This window comes from Galeopterus variegatus, unplaced genomic scaffold, assembly GCF_000696425.1.
Source record: "Galeopterus variegatus unplaced genomic scaffold, G_variegatus-3.0.2 Scaffold4160, whole genome shotgun sequence".
In the NCBI taxonomy this organism is placed as follows: domain Eukaryota; kingdom Metazoa; phylum Chordata; class Mammalia; order Dermoptera; family Cynocephalidae; genus Galeopterus; species Galeopterus variegatus.
This window is the reverse complement of record NW_007730271.1, coordinates 37,481-55,624: the sequence shown is the minus strand read 5'-3', so window position 1 is coordinate 55,624 and position 18,144 is coordinate 37,481. Positions and strand designations below refer to the sequence as shown.

General features: G+C 57.6%; 1 protein-coding gene across 2 annotated transcripts; it reads right to left on the bottom strand.

Moving 5' to 3' along the window:
- Window positions 1-326: 326 nt before the first annotated feature.
- On the bottom strand, window positions 327-17,864 carry ABCD1 (ATP-binding cassette, sub-family D (ALD), member 1). Of its 2 annotated transcripts, XM_008586854.1 has the most exons (11): window positions 16,577-17,864; window positions 13,602-13,777; window positions 13,151-13,160; window positions 7,637-7,747; window positions 7,381-7,554; window positions 6,541-6,630; window positions 4,925-5,070; window positions 4,392-4,537; window positions 2,014-2,098; window positions 1,599-1,724; window positions 327-1,465 (listed from the first exon to the last, which is right to left on the bottom strand). In XM_008586854.1, the coding sequence occupies exons 1-11, from the start codon at window positions 17,474-17,476 to the stop codon at window positions 1,240-1,242; spliced, it is 2,190 nt and encodes a 729-aa protein (XP_008585076.1). In that variant the 5' UTR covers window positions 17,477-17,864; the 3' UTR covers window positions 327-1,239. The 2 variants fall into 2 exon arrangements, with proteins under 2 accessions (XP_008585076.1, XP_008585075.1); XM_008586853.1 differs by lacking the exon at window positions 13,151-13,160 and having other exon boundaries at window positions 6,541-6,635; window positions 7,386-7,554; window positions 7,637-7,779; window positions 13,597-13,777.
- Between the last annotated feature and the right edge of the window lie 280 nt (window positions 17,865-18,144).

Genomic DNA, 18,144 nt, shown 5'->3' with positions numbered 1-18,144 from the left:
CACCTCTGCTTTGTGTCCTGGCTTAGACATCACTTCTCCCCGCTGCCCCAGGCACCGGGCTCAGAGTCCTGCTTCGGCTCAGCCACTTTTTATGAAATGCTGTTGCGGGTCCTACTCCCCACAGCCCGTGAAGCCCAGAGCGTTTTTGACACTCACGGAGAGTGCTGGCTGCGGCCTGCGGTAGGAGGGCTGCGGCTGCGGTGACCTCTCCTGAGGGGCTCGGGGGTTAGGCCCGCTCCTTCCCAAACCCACCCTTTCCCCAACAGGCAACTTACTGGTCCCCTCCCTGTGTCCCCTCTGACCCCTGCCACACACTGAGGCAGGGCTGCATTTTCCACGGGAGCTTTTTACTGAGGGACTGAGGGAGGCGCCCGGCCCGGGGGCCAAGGGCCCGGGAAAGGCACATGGCGGCGGTGGGGTGTCCCTCTCGACGAGGGCTGGCTTTGCAGAGACAGCTGCCCCTGCTGTCCCCTCTTTGGCACTGAGCTGGGAACACGGTGCCCTCACTCCCGGCTGGCAGTGTAGGCTGGCAGGTGACAGGCGGCAGGGGGGGGGAGTGGGGTTGGCAGCAGGGGAGCCAGCGCCCTGGGTTCAGAGCCGGGCCACTTCCCCTGCTGGCAGGACGCTCACGCTGGCACCTAGATGCTACTAACGGGGCATCCAATAAATTAGGTGGTGGAGGGAGAGAGGCTGGGGGCCGGGGGCAGGACTACACTGTGTATACGTGAAATGTGAGCTGCTTTCTCCCCGGGCTCTTCGGGGCTACTGCGGGGAGAAGAGGGCGCAGACCAGGGGCCTCTGGCTGCTTCTGCGGCAGGAAGGGTGCCCCGTGGATGTGCCCTCAGGGGTGGCAACAGAGGGATGGACCATGGGGTCTTCGAGGGATTGAAGAGAGGGAATAACGGGGAGTTGAGTCTCAGGAAGGGGTGACCCACAAGTGCCAGGGTCTGCTCACTCCCTGCGGCTCAACTGCCCTGTGCAGGATCAGGACCTGGGGCTGCCCCAGCCCCATGCTCCCTCCCCAGAGAAAAGTAAAGGACTCATGGCCCTGAACAGGGCACAGTTCTGGTGCAGCAGCCCCTAGGGCGCCACCCACGCTGGCTGGCATCTTCTAGGCAGGGCAGGCTGGGGGCGCGGAAAGGGCGTGCAGGGCAGGCCTAGGGTGGGTGGGGGCTGCTGCTTCCTTCATGTGATCTGACAGCTTGGGGAGGAGTGGGGGCCAGGGGCCAGGGCCGTCTGTCAGGTGGCGGTGCCCTGGAGGACGCTGGGTGGCTGCCCGGGGGCCACTGCCTCGCCCAGGATCTGGCGGAGCTCCTGCAGGCGCCGCTGCATCTTGGGGATGCCCGCCAGCTGCTGCTCCAGCCGCTGCTTCTCCTCGGTCAGGCTCAGGCGGGTGGCTGAGTCCAGCTTCTCGAACTTCCAGCCTCCCTCCCCATCGAACTGCAGCAAGTGAGTGTGGTACTTCCTGGCCAGAGAGACAAGGGTGCCTGTTGGGGCTGTCCTCCTCCCTCCTGGATGGCACTGCTGTCCCTCCCTTCGCCCCCAGCTGCAGAGGCCGCCCCCGCCCCCCACACTCCAGGCTGGAAGGGGGTGCCTACCACAAGGAGGGCCGGTGCGTGATGGAAAGCAGGGCGATGCCTGCGTCCTTGGCCGCCTGGAAGATCTTGCCTTCCACGTCGATGCTCACGGCGCTGGTACACTCATCCAAGAGAGCGTACTTGGGCCTTGGGGATTGGGGGCCGAGTCGGAGAGGTTGTGGACCCTCCATTGCCCAACACCCTGGCCTGGCCCCAGCCCGCAGGGGGCACCCTGACCCCCTGCCTGCTCCCGGTGGCCCAGGCCCTGACGAGCCCAGGGGTGGGGCTGAGCTTCTTAGCAGCAGCTGCCTTCCTCCTCCAGGGGCCCAGGGAGCCTGCGCCCCAACTCAGCCTCCAGGGAGCACTCGGGCTGCCCACTTGTCCCTGCCACTGGCTCCCTGGATGCCCCGGAAGGCCACCGCCTCCGAGGGCTCACCTGTGGTAGAACATGCGGGCCATGCCGATTCTCTGCTTCTCGCCCCCCGACAGGACGTCCTTCCAGTCACACACAGCCTCCCAACCTGGGTGGGGGGCAAGGGGTTCTGCTCAACTAGACAAGCACTGGGCGTGCGTCTGCGGGGGTGGGGCTGGGGCCCACTCAGGGGAGCTGGTGGAACAGCCTGTCCAGCTGCACACCCATGCTCGCTCTGTGATACCTTAACAATCCAGAGTTGAGACCAGAACTGTGTCCCCCTGAAAAGATATTTTGGGAGTTCTAACCCCCAGTGCCTCAGGGTGTGACCTTATTTGGAGATTGGGTCTTACAGAGGAGATCAAGTTAGGATGAGGTCATTAGGGTGGGCCCAGATCCAACAGGACTGTGTCCTCACAGGAAGGGGACATGAGGACACACAGACATGCATGTGAAGAGACATAGGAAGAAGACGGCCATCTACAAGCCAAGCAGAGAAGCCTGGGACACACCCTGTCCTCACGGCCCTCGGAAGGAACCAACCCTGCTGACACCTTGATGTCATACTTTCGGCCTCCAGAATGGTGAGATGACACATCTCTGTTGCTTAAGGCCCCCAATCTGCAGTACTTTGTCACAGCAGGCCTAGTGGTGGCAGACGGTCATGGCGGAGAGCCCTAGGGATGGCCAGAGCAGTCTCCCCAGAACAGAGGCTCCTCACCCGTAGGGATGGAGCCCCATCTCCTTGCCCAGTGCCAGCGTCTTGGCAAGGCTCAGGTGGGCTGTGTGAGTGTGTGTGTGAGGACAATGATTCTTCAGGACAGCGTGGCAGAAACAGCTCCTCTTCTCCTACCATCCACTCTTCCTTCCCATGGGACTAGAAGTTCTAGCAGGGCACGGGGCCAACCAGAATAAAGATTACACTTCCTTGTGTAATCTTGCCTTGTGGCGATGTGTGACCATGTAACTAAATTCAGGCCAGTGGAGTATGTGTAAGTGTAAGCTATATGCGGTAGCTTCTGGAACCTTCGTTAAAAGGCAGAGGCATGCACTCTTTGCCCCTTTGGCACCCACTTCCTCCATCCTGCAGCCTGGGACGTAGATGTGATGGCTGCTACAGCCATCCTGGATTATAGGTGACCTGGTAGAAAAGGGTGGATCCCTGGAACTTTCATGGAGCAGGGCCGCCCCACCAATTGTGGCTTGCCTGTCTTGGGACTTCTACAGCACAGTAGGGTAAACTCATGAACGAGTTAAGCCACTATTGGGGAGGGGCGCAGTTCTGTTACTCATAGCTGAACTCAATCCTAACACGTTGTGATGGTCACCCGCAGGCCACGGGAGCCTCAGAGGACTGGAGGAGGGGTACATTCCCAAGCCCAGGGCAGCAGGAGCAAAAGAGGTAAGGCCAGGCCAAGGGGGAAGCTAGGGGTGAAGCTTTGAGGTAACCACGGCTGCTCCCCAGACTTCACCACCACTGCACCCCCTTTTCTGCACAAGCAGGTGACAACACCCAGGAAGAATCCTCCTGAATCATCAGATCCCCTGACGTTTTCTGCAAACCTGGGAAGCGTCTTTACAGGAGTTCTCTCTTTTAATGCTGCCACCACCACCGAGGGAGAGATCATTACCTGTCCTCTTCTATAGGCGAAGAGAGTCTCAGAGAGGTGAGATCTTCACCCAAGGTCATCCTGCACCTAAGTGGCTGCAGAACCCTGATGCCCAGATCTCACTAAGGAAGCTGGCCATGCCCTGCACTCCGTCCCTGCTGTGGCACTGCCCTTTCCTCCTCCTCCTCTGAGCACAATGGACATTGCAGACAAGCACTGTCCCTCCATAATCCAGCCTGTCCTTCTCCTGTGCGCTTGTCTTAGAGTCCCCTGTGACTCTGCTCTCTACACCCACATTCCAATCCTCTTCACAAACCTCCTGACAGTGGCCACCCCTGTACACCTGCTCACCACCATGTGGTCTGTCCAATCCCTTCCAAGGGCTTCCAATCCCTCTCAGGGAAGGCCCAGGCTCCTGCCTGGCCCAGAGAGCCCTCCATGAGCCAGCCCCTCCCTGCCACCGAGCCCTGGCTGCTCTCTGTCCTGCTGTCCCCTGCAGGGGGACTGCTCAGTGTTCTGCAGGTCTCAGCTCAGATCTCTCTTCTCTGGGAGAGGGTGTCCTGGGCCCCCCAATGAGGTGAGTACCCCTGCTGGATGCCCACTCATGCCACCTGGGGCCACCTGTTTACTGCTGGTCCTCCATGGTAGGCGGGTCCCTCAGAGGCCAGCGTCCCTGCCGCACCCCTGTGGCACCTAGCACTTTGGACTCCTGGATGTTGAGATAATTTTCATCCCTGGGGACCCAGGGGAAGAGTCTAGGGTGGAGGTGGCAGCAGGTGCCCTCATTCCTACCTCCCTCCCGCTGCAGGATGTGGTGGAGGTGCACAATGTCCAGGATGGCTTCCAGGTGGTGCTCCGAGTAGCCTTTCCTTCGCATGTCTGCCACGGAGTCCGGGTAGATCACCTGGTCGCGCAAGGAGCCCACGGGCATGTAGGGCCTGTGGGAGAGATGCGTGTCCACCAAGGGAAGGGACAGCTCTGCTTACCTGAGGGTGCTCTGTGCCTGAGTGGGCTCCACGGTGGGCCCTGGCTGCCTTCCAGGCAGTACACACACACCAACACATGCATGCACGTGCACACACATGGCCCACACACATCGGCAATGGACAAGTGACGGGCTGGGGCAGGCCGGGAGGGTGCAGGCACCACAGCCCCTCTCTGATTCTGGGACAGCATCTTGGTGTCCCCTCCTAAGGTGCTGATTATCTACCATTTCCTGGACCTCTGTTGTAAGCCACCTCCGATTGCACAGGTAGGAAGAGGCGGGGGAAGAGACAGGGAACAGGGCCCGTCCCCGCCCCTGCCCTCCTGCGGCGCCTCCTCACCTCTGAGGGATGTAGAACATGCGCTGCGGCGGGGGCTTGTAGAGCACGCCGCCGTACGTGGGCCACAGCCCGCCGAGGATCCGGAACAGGGAGCTCTTGCCGCAGCCGTTGGGGCCCGTGATGAGCAGGTGCATGCCTTCCTCCACCTGCAGAGGCAGCAGGCGTGGCACCCGGGCACGGGCCTCCTCCCCGGCCTCGGAGAGCTCCCTATGCCCGGGGCCACTCTCCATCTCTTGGTGGGGACTGCTGGGCCTGAGAGATGGGGTCCTGTGTCCAGAGCCCTAACTGAACGCCTGACCCAGGACATAGGGAAATGGACAAGACACGGCCCTGTCACCAAAGGCTCTGACATGCACAGAGAGCACGGGGCCAGCATGAGAGGAAGGGCCTGTTCTGCCACAACTGAATGAATGGGTGTGTTCCAAGACAGTAAATGTCACCCTCAATCCTCTTCGACTCCCACTTCACTGGGAATCCAAACACAGCTCTTTTAGAAATGGCCCTGGGGAAGGCACTTTCTTCATGGTTCTAGACTTACAGTATAAACCCAGTGCTGATCTCCCTGCCCCCCATGGCCTTCTCTGCCTTCATGGGTGCCAGGGTACCACAGATGCTGCTGTGGCCCCTGGGCTCAGCGTCAAGGACCTCAGGCTCCCCAGTTACCCGATTACATGATCCCCACTGGAGTTATGGAAACACCTGGTGTAGGAAAAATGCTGCCCCATGTGCAGGTAGGAGGGAGACTGCTACCTTCTCCTACTGGATTCCCATTGAGCACTGATGATGCCTGAGCATGGGGCATGGAGTCAGGGCACCTTGCGGCAGAGACCACCCTGGCCACCACCACCACCATCACGCTGAGTCCCTTCCCTCTCTCAGTGTGTTTCCTTATCTGTGAAATCAGTGCTAGCAATGTACAGGGCTCCTGGGAAGATCTGAGGTCATGGCTTTGGCTGCACTTCGGCAGTGTTATGGGTTGATTTGTGTCCCCCCAATTCATATGTTGAAGTCCTAGCCCCCAGTACCTGAGAATGTGACCTAATTTGGAAATAGGGTCGTTACAGGTGTAATGAGCTGAATTCACATGAAGTCCTACTGGAGTAGGGTGGGCTCCTACTCCAATCCAACTGTGTCCCTATAAAAAGGGGAAATTTGGACATGCACACAAAGAGGGAGGAGGCCATGTGAAGACAGAGGCAGAGGTCAGGGTGATGCAGCAGAAGCCAAGGAACAGCAAAGGTCGCCAGCAGACCAGAAGCTGGAGAGAGGCCTGGCTCAGATTCTCCCTCACGGCCCTCACAAGGAACCCACTCTGCTGACACCAGGAACACCTGGGTGACCCTTGGCCAATCCTGGTAATCACTAGTCTCTTTTATCAGTTCTGACTATCGCCCCAGAACAAATAGTCAAGAGGCACGTTTGCCTCTCACCTTGACCTTGGCCCCCACCTGCCACATAGATCTGGGGACAATGGCAGCACAGGCATGTGGAAAGCCAAGGGCTTGGTCTAGTGGACGTGGATGGCCCAGCACCTGGGCTGTGCACCCTGGCCCCATCCACTCGGCCCGGCGCAGCCAGCACTTCTAGGGCAAGTGCCCTTCTCCCACTCAACCTACCCTGATGTTCAGGCTGGCCACCACCACCTCTCCTGCAGGCGTGACAACAGGGATGTTCTCACAGATGATCCCCTGCTCCACATCCACCACCTGGCCTGCAGGGAGAATGCAGGGAGGGAGGAGAAAGAGAAACTGTGCTCCCTGTGCGTTCTGGTGGGTTCTTATGCCCCTGATGCCCTCCCTTGCTTCCCCAGGTGCTCGCTTACCCACCCCGGATAGCATGCCAGTGGGTTTCCAATAAGCATCATGCAGTCCAGGGCCCCTTGTGGATACAGCCAGGTCTCTCAACAAGCCGACCCTCCCCAGCGTCTAGTACTGTGCTCTGGGCTGCCCCTCTCTGATCCTCTGGAACCTGGGGCATCACGTCTCTACTCCTGCTGTGCAGCCCTCCCCTCCTAATGCCTGGGCCACTCTTCTGCAGCACCTAGCTCCTACTGCAGCTGCAGCTGCTGGACAAGCTCTCCCTCGCCTGCACACTGTCTGCAGCTTTCTCTTGCTGCCCTGCGTGACTGAGTGATCCCCTGCACTCAGGGCCACATCCCCCTCTTTTTCAATCAATAATCCAGGCCAGGGCCCTCAGAAGGGCGAATCAGCAGGTTGGCTGGCAGTGACTACTCTGGGAAGGTAGGCCGATGCACTGGCAACCTTCCCAGGAAACCCTCCCCAACGGCCCAGCTCAACCTCAAAGACCCTGCTGTACAGCCCTGCCCTCCTGGTTCAACTGGGATGGGCCAGGGGTACACAGTGGTCCCTGAGTGTCGGAGTGGGTATGGGAGGAGCTGGGGCACCTGCAGTAGAAAGTCAGGGACAAGAAGAGGTACTCTGCAGGGAGGGGATGACCTTACCTCGGATCTTCAGGGGCCCCTCCACGCGGACACCAGACCGTACCATGGCCCTGGACCCCACCTGAGCAACCTCTGGCTCCCCGGGTCTCTTGAAACGACAGTGCTGGACATCTTCAAATACCTGGAACATCTCGTGAACCCGGGCCGTGTAACCAGCCAGCTCTGTCACCTGTGGGGAGGGTGAGCCTGGCTCAGCTCCTGCCAGCTGGGGAGGAGGGCCATGGCAAAGGTGGGGGCTGGGCCATGGGTACCTCCTTATAGGACGACATGATCCGCTCAATGGCGTCTGCTGCCGCTGTGAGGAGGTTGCGGGCGATGGTGAAGGCTTCTGTGCGCTCGCTTACCAGCTCCTCGTCCCTCTTCTCCAAGACTGCCTTCTTCATGGCCTCTGAGTCTGTGACAACACGAGGGGTGGTGGGGAGGGGCACAGACAGTGGAAAGTCATAGCAAGCCACCAGGGGAAAGACCAGTCTCTTCAGCAAACGGTGCTGCAAGAAGGTGACCCCTGCCTCATGCCACGCATACTAGCTAACTCAGAGTGGCTTGTGGGCTGCTGTGTAAGTGCCCAAACTATAACATGCTTAGAGGAAAACAGGGGTAAAGCTTTGTGAACTTGGATATGGCAATGGTTCCTTAACTATGACACCAAAAGCACAAGCAACAAAAGAAAAACATCAATTGATTGAGCTTCATCAAAATGAAATATTTTGGTGCACCAAAGGACAACATCAAGAAAGTGAAAAGACAACATACAGACTGGGAGAAGATATTTGTTAGCCACATATCTGATAAGGGCGTGGTAAGCAGAATATATAAGGAACTCAACAACAAAGAGACAAACAGCACAGTCAAACAACAGGCTAAGGGTCTGAATAGACATTTCTCTACAGAAGTCTATGAATGGCCAATAAGCTCATGAAAAGCTGCTCGACATCATTACTCGTTAGGGAAATGCAGTTCCAAACCACCAAGAGGTAGCACCTCATACCCACTGGGGTGACAACAATTAAAAGGAGGCAATAACAAGCGCTGGCAATGACGAGAAGTTGGAGCCTTCGTGCCCCGCTCGTGAGAAAGTAAAATGGTACAGCTGCTGTGAAAGCCACCAGGCAGTGCCTCCAAAGGTTGACCGCAGTCACCATACGACCTGGGAGTGCCGCTCCTAGGTACAGACCCAGGAGAAACAAAAACATATGTCCACATAGAAATTTGTACATGAATGTTCACAGCAGCATTAATCACAATAGCCAAAAGGTGGAAACCACCCAAATGTCCGTCAATGGATGAACGGCCAAAGAAACTGTGGTCCGTACATACAATGGGATATTGTTCAGCCTCAAAAAGGAATGAAGTACTGATTCATTTTACAACACTGATGAACCTTGAAACCATTATGTTAAGTAAAAGCAGCCAGACACAAAAGAAGACATTTATATGAAATGTCCAGAATATGCAAATCCATGGAGACAGAAAGCAGATGGGCGGGTGCCAGGGGCTGGCGGGGCGGGGGATGGGGAAAGACTGCTAAAGGTCTTGGGGTGATAAAAATGTTCTGGAACTAGACAGTGGCGATGGTTGTACAACTCTGTGAATATATTAAAAACCACTGAATTGTACATTTTATAAGGCTGAATTGTATGGTATGTTAATTACATCTCAATAACACTGATTCAAAAAGTGAGCCACTAGGCATCTGTGAATGCACACTGCCCCTGCCCTCTGCCCTGTACCATCGGTGTCTGCCCCTCCTGCTCACACCTGGGATTCTTCATCCAGGGCCCAGAGCTGTTTGTCTTTGAAACATGAATATCCCAGTTTCTGACCTCTACTGCGGTCCCATCTCTCCCCCATCTCCCCTCTATGGCTGTCTCTGTCTGGCCTGTTTTCTCCCAGGAGCTGCTCCTGTCTTTTTTTTTTTTTTTTTCCTTTTTGTCTTTTTTTCATGACCGGCAATGGATCGCAACCCTCAGTGTCGCACCCGTACCAGACTGGGACTGGCAACGGGATCACGCAACCCTCGGTGTTGCACCCGCACCTCGCTCAGCCAGTGAGCGGCCGGTCTGTATGTGGGATCCGAACCCTCGGCGGGAGCGCCTCCGTGCTTCCCAAGCGGCGCACTGTAGCAGTGCGCCACCGGGCTGGCCCAAGCTGCTCCTGTCTTAACTTGCTTTTCTGTCACCCCATGGTCTAGACCCCATGTCACACCCTTCAACCCTCCCTTGTAAATGGCCTTGACTCCCTTGACACTTGGAGCCCCCAGAGGACCAGGGTTTTTATGCAGGGAAACTTCTGGAAATGGTGGTAAGGAGCAAGGAGGCGGCTGACTCTGAGGGTTCTGAGGTGGGGGCTAAAGAGGCAGAAAGAAAGCTTCTGTGAAAAGCCAGAGGACTCTATCTGGGGGCATATGTGATTTAGTGGTGGGGGGAAAGGGGGCGGGGAAGAAACAGCAGTGTCGGGTGCAAAGGGGACAGGCTGAATGAAGAGGGCACCTCACATTGCTTTCTGGGGCCTGGCCCAGAAACCAGGGAAATTAACTGGGCAGGGGGTGGGGGATGTTAACCCTGAAAGTCTAAGGTCCTGGGCCTTTCTTCCCACCATGCTCTCAAGGACAACAGTCCCTCCTCCCCAGATGATCTGAGAGGTGGATAGTCATTGTGGACAAAAGGAAGTGGTTCTGCAGGTTTTCTGGAAGTCCTGGAGTAGGCCACAGTGGGGCCTCTGGGCTGGAGTGGGAGCCACGTCCCACCCCCCCACGACCCCCGCCTTCCCCCGCCCTGCAGGCCAGCAGAACAAAGCTTATCTAAATCTTTCGTGATTGATGACCCTGCCTCCTGGCTTCTCTGAAGCACCTGGAGCCCTCACTAGCCACTGGGTCCTGGAGACACGGAAGGGACAAAACGGACAAAAATCCCTAGCCTCTTCGAGCTTGCGGTCTAACGTAGGGAGAGAAGGCAGTGCCTCAGGGCATTCAGCGCTTGGAAGGCAGTAAGGTGGGGAAGGGGATGAGGAAGGTGGGTGGTGGGCAGGGCAGGCCTTGCCTCCAGGGGCCTGTGAGCAAAGCTGTGACAGGGCAAGGAGCAAGTGCAAAGGCCCTGGGGCAGAAGCAGGCCTGGGGGTTAGGAGATAACAAGAATGACATAAGAGGGAAGAGGCGAACAAGGAAGACGGAAGCTTCTCACACTTTTTGAAGGTGACTGACTGTAAGGACCATGAAGGAGGGAACAGGAGCTCATGCTTCTTTAACTCTCCCACAAAGCCAGGCACAGCAGAAGCAAGCCCTATGCCTGCAGGGGAGGGAGTGGCCTTGGGAACTAGACGGGCCATGGAGACAAGAGGCTGCAGGCCACTCGGAGACTGGTCTCCTCATGGCTTGGTTTGCTCCAGGGTTGGTGCACATGCTCTGGGCCAGGTGTGCTGACGGGGTCCACGCCCACATCACGGTGTAGACCAGGTGGTGGAAAGTAACTACCCACCCCCATTATATCCATCCTCTGTGGGAGGGTCACCCAGAGAGGACACAGACAGCTAAGGGTAGGGAAGCCCCAGGGAGGAAACACGAATAGGGAGAGAATCAGAGAGATTTCTGTTCCTGAAACTAGTCACACATATGTATATGTACATATGTCTGTGCGTGTGCGTGTGTATAGAACTGAAAACCCTCTTTCCACCAAACTGGATAAACTATAACACCTTTTAAAGCAGAGCTGTGTTTGAAGGAAAGCAGGGAAAGTTCCCAGGAGCAAAAGAGAAGCAAGCAGCCAGGTGACCCTTTGAAATTCCCAGAGACAGATGGAGGGGAAAAAACCAGGAAGCTTTACTTGCTTAACCTGGGCTCTAAGTGCACTGAACAGAAGGTCTCTAAGAATTTGTAATTATGTGCCTGGGGTTCAAATGAATGTGAGTACTACCTCCAAGTTCGGGAGCCACTCCCCTCCAGCCCAAGCAGTTACCCCCAGCTAGGTAATTACCCCCTGCAGTGCTGCCAAAACAAAAGCAAATGTGCTCTGGGGAGTTAGCGCAGAAGCCCTGCTGCAAAACCCACAAGGAAAGGGTCTACCATGAGGGAAGGCGGGCAGACAAAGATAAAGGCCCCTAAGAAGGGCAGACAGCAAATCCCTGGATGGAGACTACGGAATCAGTGTGATGAACATGACACACAGCGTAAAAGCAGCGGTCTACAGGATCGGCAAATGAGACAGTTAAAAACATTTTGAAATTTCTCTTTGAAAAAGAAAATTTCCACTTTCAAGTTTCTAAGTGAAACAGAATCAAATAGAACTTACAGAATTAGTCACTGGAAGGTTAAAAAAAAAATTCAAATTAGACAGGGCCAAAGAGAAAACTGATGAATTGGCGAATTAGGGAGCAGGAGGAGGTTCGGAGGAACTCTCCGGTCATTTAGCACAGAGCTGGATGGGGAAACAGTAGAGAGACAGTGCAAGCCCAGCGCAGGGAGTTCCAGAAGAGGAAAAGAATGAGATGAGGCAAATTGGAAAAGATAATAGCTGAGAATCTTCCGGAACAATGGAAAAACCTGAGTATTTGAAGGATGTACAAGTTTCAAGCAGGGTAAATAGAAGCCCACACCTGAACACATCACAGTGAAGCTGCAGAATGCCAGAGAGAGAGATCACAAAAGCACCCAGAGAGACCATGCGTGCCCCTGAGGGAGGACAGTTGGACCAACAGCAGATTTTCCAGCAGCTCCAGAAGACAATGGGGTATTGTTAAAGGACGGAGAGGAAGTAACTGTCCTGAGACTCCCACCCCCAGCAAAACTTGAGTTTGGGAACAAGGGTGAGATAAAGCCATCTTCAGACAACAAAGTCATCGAGAAGAATTCCCCACAACGAAACGAAACCCTCGCTGAAAGAACTTTTAAAAGATGTCTATCTGGGCCGGCCCGGTGGCACACTGGATAGTGCGCCGCTTGGGAAGCGCGGCGGCGCTCCCGCCCGAGGGTTCGGATCCCACATACAGACCGGTTCCCGCTCACTGGCTGAGCAAGGCGCGGGAGCAACGCCGAGGGTTGCGATCCCGCTGCCGGTCCCCCAGTACGGGGGCAACACTGAGGGTTGCGATCCCGCTGCCGGTCCCCCAGTACGGGGGCAACACTGAGGGTTGCGATCCCGCTGCCGGTCCCCCAGTACGGGGGCAACACTGAGGGTTGCGATCCCGCTGCCGGTCCCCCAGTACGGGGGCAACACTGAGGGTTGCGATCCCGCTGCCGGTCCCCCAGTACGGGGGCAACACTGAGGGTTGCGATCCCGCTGCCGGTCCCCCAGTACGGGGGCAACACTGAGGGTTGCGATCCCGCTGCCGGTCCCCCAGTACGGGGGCAACACTGAGGGTTGCGATCCGTTGCCGGACACGGAAAAAGACAAAAAGACAAAAAAAAAAAAAAAAAAAAAAAAAAAGATGTCTATCTGGAAGATTACTGAAGACAGAAGAGAGGACCGAGATGTAAGAACAGAACAGTGAGCAAAAAAATCGGTAAATACGTGGTGAGTTTCCACACGCGTCAACCGGACAAAGCGAGAGGACCCGCAGCTGTACGCTGGGAGGCCCGTTCTCACCGGAGAGTATGCTAAGGCCCAGGAGGAGGGGAGCTATTGATTAACCCAAGACTACTTTCAAGTATACATGTTAACCTTCTAAAAGGTCACCACTAAAAGACTGAAAACAGAATGAATAAGTTACAAATCAGTAGAGGAACAAAACGGGAATAAAGAAAACCTGATCATCGGCGAAAATGACAGTAGAACAGGCTTCCCACTCCTCCAAAAGGCCTAAGGGTGGAGGTCTCTACCCTTTGCATATACAAGAGCTATTTTGGGTTGGGAAAACCTTGGCTGGAGCGATGAAGGGGCTCACCCAGGAACTTCTCACATCCTCCCACCTCCAAATTGGGCCAAGGACAGGGACAGGTGGGCGAGGATGCATGCACATGGTGAAGTGACACATGGCATTCCTGTTGCAGTCCTGGGCTTGGCTGAGTGGTACCAAGGGACATGAGATGCATGCAGGGCAAAAGGTAACAAGGAGCTACAAGGAGAGCCCGACCTCTGGTAATCTCAAGGATGCCAGCAGGGCCTCGATGTCCCCAGCAGAAGGGGCAGGTGAGCTGGCTGAGCTCTGGAACCTTGCAATCCTAGCACCCAGTGGTACGGGAGGGCAGGGCCCCTTCCCCTGGGCTCCCTGGCTCTCTCACCTGACTCTGAATACCCGGTGGCAGTGATGATGGGGACGGCCACCATGAGCAGGCCCGAGGCACTCCACACATACTTCATGAGGAACTGCTCCAGCATGACGTACCACAGGCGTTCCAGCAGGATGAGGTTGATCTGCGAAGCCAGGTCCTGGTAGGAGTGCTGCAGCAGGGCCAGCTCCACCTGCCGGGGATGACAGAGACTGAGAGGCCTTATGGCAGCTCCTTCAGGGGCGATGGTGAGAGTCCCCAAGTGCTCACCGTTTGATGGCCATGACAAAGCTGAGAGCTGGGGGTTACAACTGGGTGGGGCTGGGTCCCAAACTCAGGGTAAGGAGGTAAGGGATTGCCTGATGTCACAGCGCAGCTCCCATCCCCTTTCCACTACCTCTCTCGTTGGGATGCTCGCCACTCCCCTCTCTTTGCCCTGGGCAGCTTCTAGATGCTGGTCCTCAGCTGAGCCCATTTCTTTGGGCTCCCTCCCAGCCCTCTCCCCTTGCCCCTGCTCCCCATCCCCCAAGAGAAGATCATCAGCTCTAACTTTTGTACCCTGCACTAGGCAGGTTGTGCTCAAAAACTCAGTTCAACAATCTCTGCTCATTTAGGCTCACCTCCCCCTACTTTCCCATGTTCCTTTCTGTGAGAAACTTGCACTGCATTTTCCCACCAAGGCCAGGAGAGTGCACTACCAACCCAGCCCTTACATAAGTCGCCCCGGTGGGCAGCCCCACACCTGAGTCTGGCTCTTGCTCCCTCAGCAGTGGGAGACTTCTCCTGCCCTCCTGTCCCTCTTCCTGCACTGGCCACCACCTGCCATGTCAGGACAGGGACAAATGAAGAGAGAGGCCACTGCAGGGAAAGGGGCGGCAGCAGAAGTCAGACAGGCCGGGAGGCTGGAGGGTCGGAAAGTGTCCACGGCAAGGTGGCCATGAGGTCATGGATTTCCTAGCAGTCCAGGGACACGTACCCTAGCCCTGCCTCCCCCCACCCAACTGGCAACAGCTGTCCAGACTGGCACTGTTTGTCAAGTGCTTTCACATCTCTCTCCGTTTGACTCTCACCAAGTAGTACTATGGCATGTGTATTCTCATGTCCATTGTATGGCAGGACACTGAAGCCCAGAGAGGCACAGTGACCTGCCCAAGCTCACACAGCCTGGAGATAGTGAGCAGTACAGGAATTTGGACCACACTGACAAAGCTGTTAGGAGAATCAGATTCTTGTAAATGATGCTTTGACTTATTAAGAAAAGTTTACTTTGTTCTCATGCAAGAGATTGTGTGTATGTGTGTGCATGTTTGCACGTATGTGTGTTTAAATAAGCCTCCTCATTGAAATCCCAGTAAGAATGGCATACCCTGCTGTTTGCCCTCCAGGTGGTCAGCTGCTTCTGCCCTAACCTGTTGATCTGAACCTAGGCCAGTGTCCATGGGGACATCAGACAGTGGGACAGGAGTGGGCCACATGTCTGTATGGCAAGGGCAATCAACCCACCTACAGGGGCCCGTCACCCGACACAGTTTTCCAACTGAGGCCTGTACAGACAGCTGCGGATGCACGTCAGGACCCTCTGCCCTGGCAAGCGAGTGCTCTTGGAGAATGTGCTGCTTCCTGAAGCCAGCCCACAGGAAGGCCATCAAAGGACCAGTGCTCTGTCTCCTGCCCCCCCAGGTCTGCTCACATAGCTCAGCTTTCCTCAAGCATCTCCTATTCCTGAAGTGAGCATGCCTCCTCTGAGCACCCTGGCAATCCAGACTCGTGCTGGGAGCTGGCAGGAATGCCAGCCAATGCTGACAATGTAGCTGCGGGTAACGTGCCAAGCGCCTCACCCAAGGCCACGGCAGCCTGCCAAGGCCCTGCAGCCCAGCGTGTGGGAGAGGGGTTGCCACTGAAGGCCAGGCACTTTTTTCCCTAACCTGCAGCCTGGCCCACGCCTGGGATGCCCCTCTCATCCATGCCTGAGATGGAGTTCAGGGACAGCCTTTTTTAAAAAATCAGGGACGAAACTGCTTCTCTTCCTGGTGAGCAGCTAATGACATAAGGTCCTGAGGCAAGAGGCCACCTGACCTAGGGAATGCATGCAGGCCTTCAAAAGATGGATGCCATTGTGCCCCTCCCCCCTAGAAGCACTTGGGGAACCGAAACCAGAGTTGCAGAGAGCAGGGCCTGAGGCAGCTGCAACCCCAGGCACGAGGAAGGGGAGGGGCTGAAGAGAGATAAAGCGAGCACTGGCCTGGAGTAACCTTTCCCAGCGCCTGCCTGGCCCGCCCTGGCCCACCAGGGAGCTATGCGCCTGGGACCCGGAGGAAGGGCGGTCACACCGGGGGTAGGGCAGCCGCTGGGTGGACAGGAAGTGTGTCCCACCGCGGTGGCAGCCGGGGCGGCATCCCTGGCCCAGGGGCTGCGGGGAGGCGGCAGGCCCACAGGCTCGGGTAGAAGCAGCTTAGACCCTGAGTTCTGCCACTGTTGCAGCCCCCGCGCTGCTCATTAACCTCTGCTTGGGCTGAGTCATACCCATAATGCATGCCTGACTGGCCAGCCACTCTGCTGGACGCCAGCCTTCAAAGGGCCCAGGGGCCCAGGACGGGCGGGGCAGGAGCACTGTCCCTACTCCCGATGGCAGGTGTCTCCTCTTGGCTGGCTGCAGGAGCAGGGCGAGCCAGAGTTCTAGTTTCTCAAACCGCTAGGATCCACAGCTCCAAGTTCAGGGCAACCTTGCCAAGGAGGAGAGGAAGCAGAAGCAGCCTGAAGCGTGCAGGCAGCCGGCACAAGGCAGTCCCACCTTGCCTTCCTGTTTCTCTATTTCTGCACCTAAGTCCACAGCCACCCAAGGCCCTGCCCAGCCCACCTCTCCCATGGCCTACCCACACCTTTGGCATGAGCCCCGGCCAGCCCTGGGCTTTCCCCACTGTTCCCGGCTGCCTGCCCCTGGGCCTCCCAGCCACACGCTTTCCTCCATGCCCAGTGCCCCAGCGTGCCCCACCTCATGGCCCCCATAGAAGGCGATCTCCTCCGAGTTGGCCACCACGCGAGAGTGCATGTAGCGCAGCTCCCCTTTCCGTCGTGCCTCCTCTGCCACCAGCTCCCCAAACTTGGGTGAGAAGGCCCGCAGCACGTTGGCCGTGAGGAACACCACAAGGCCGGCAATGGCTGAGGGCCAGGCTGTGCCGGCCCCGCGGGAGCGTGCTGCTCGAAGCAGGGTGTAGGAGGTCACGGCCACGTCCAGGAGCGGCTTGGTCAGATTGGAGTAGAGGTGGGCCACAGAGGCAGCAAAGGCCACCACATCCTCTGTCAGAGACTGGTCAGGGTTGCGAAGCCGCCCGTCCATGTTGCTGACTCGGTAGTAGGTCTGCTGGGAGAAGTAGAGGCTGTAGGCGTGGGCCACCAGACGGCTGCGGAAAGACAGGGCCAGCTGGCCCTCCAGGTAGCGGATGGCACTATTGATGAAGGTGGCGGGGAGGGCGATGAGGAGCCACTGCAGCAGCTGCCAGCTGAAGGCCCGTGGGTCCTTGCGCACGATGCAGCGGGCCAGCCGTCCGTCCAGGCGGGCCACATACACCGACAGGAAAGTCCGGCTCACCAGGGCGGCCGAGTGCAGCGCCAGTAGCCCCGTCTCCCGGCACAGCACCCGGGGAAACAGCAGCCGCAGCAGCCACAGCAGTCGCTGCAGGAATACCTGGTTCATGCCGGCCTTGGCCCCTGTGGCCCCGGAGGTCTCCTGTGTGGGTTCCTCCACCGGGACCTGAGGGCCCCTGGCTGGAGCCAGGCACTGCCGCACCAGTGGGTAGATTTTGTGGACTCCATAGGCTGTGATGGCCAGGGCCACAGCGGTGCGCTTCAGTGTGGTGACCCGCGAGGGCCGGGGGGTGGAGAGCACCGGCATGTCACCTGGGCTGGCAAGCACGCACAGAGTGGGACTGGTGCCTGAGGCAGCAGTTGAGGCTGGTGGCTGGAAGGGTTGTTGCTCTGACCCGGGCTCGTTGTCTAGGCAACTGGAAACCTTGCAGTGGTCTCTGAGACTGTCGCTTTACGCCCCCGGGGTGGTGCTGGGGCCCCTGGTGCGGTGGGCTCAGGGCCCTCCAGGGTCGCGGCCTCTTCAGGCAGCCCAGGTGGAGAAGCTTGGCCTCCCTCTTGTATCAGTCACCTAGGCCCTGAGGTCAGATCCTCGAGAGACCTCAGGCAGAGAGGGCGTCTCTTCCCCTCAACCTCTCCTCCTCCTGCCCTGGTGGCGCCCCTCCCAGGGCCACCAGGCGCGTCCGTCTGCTCCGAGGCCAGGCTGAAGCAACAGTGACTCCGCCACCGGCCCAGAATCCCCACCCACCGTCCCCTCCTCATGGGCGAGTCTGGGGGAAGAGGAGGAGGCGGAGGAGGGGCGGGAGGCGGAGTCCGGGCGCTGGACGCTCCACCCTCTTCTCGCCCCACGGCTGGGCCCCGCCCCCTCCCCGACCACAGAGACGTGGGACGACCTCGCGGGCTAGAGAAGCAGTCCTCGCCTTCCCGCCAAGGCCCCGCCCCCCGCGCATCCGGAGCGCGGGAGGCGCTCCTACCAGC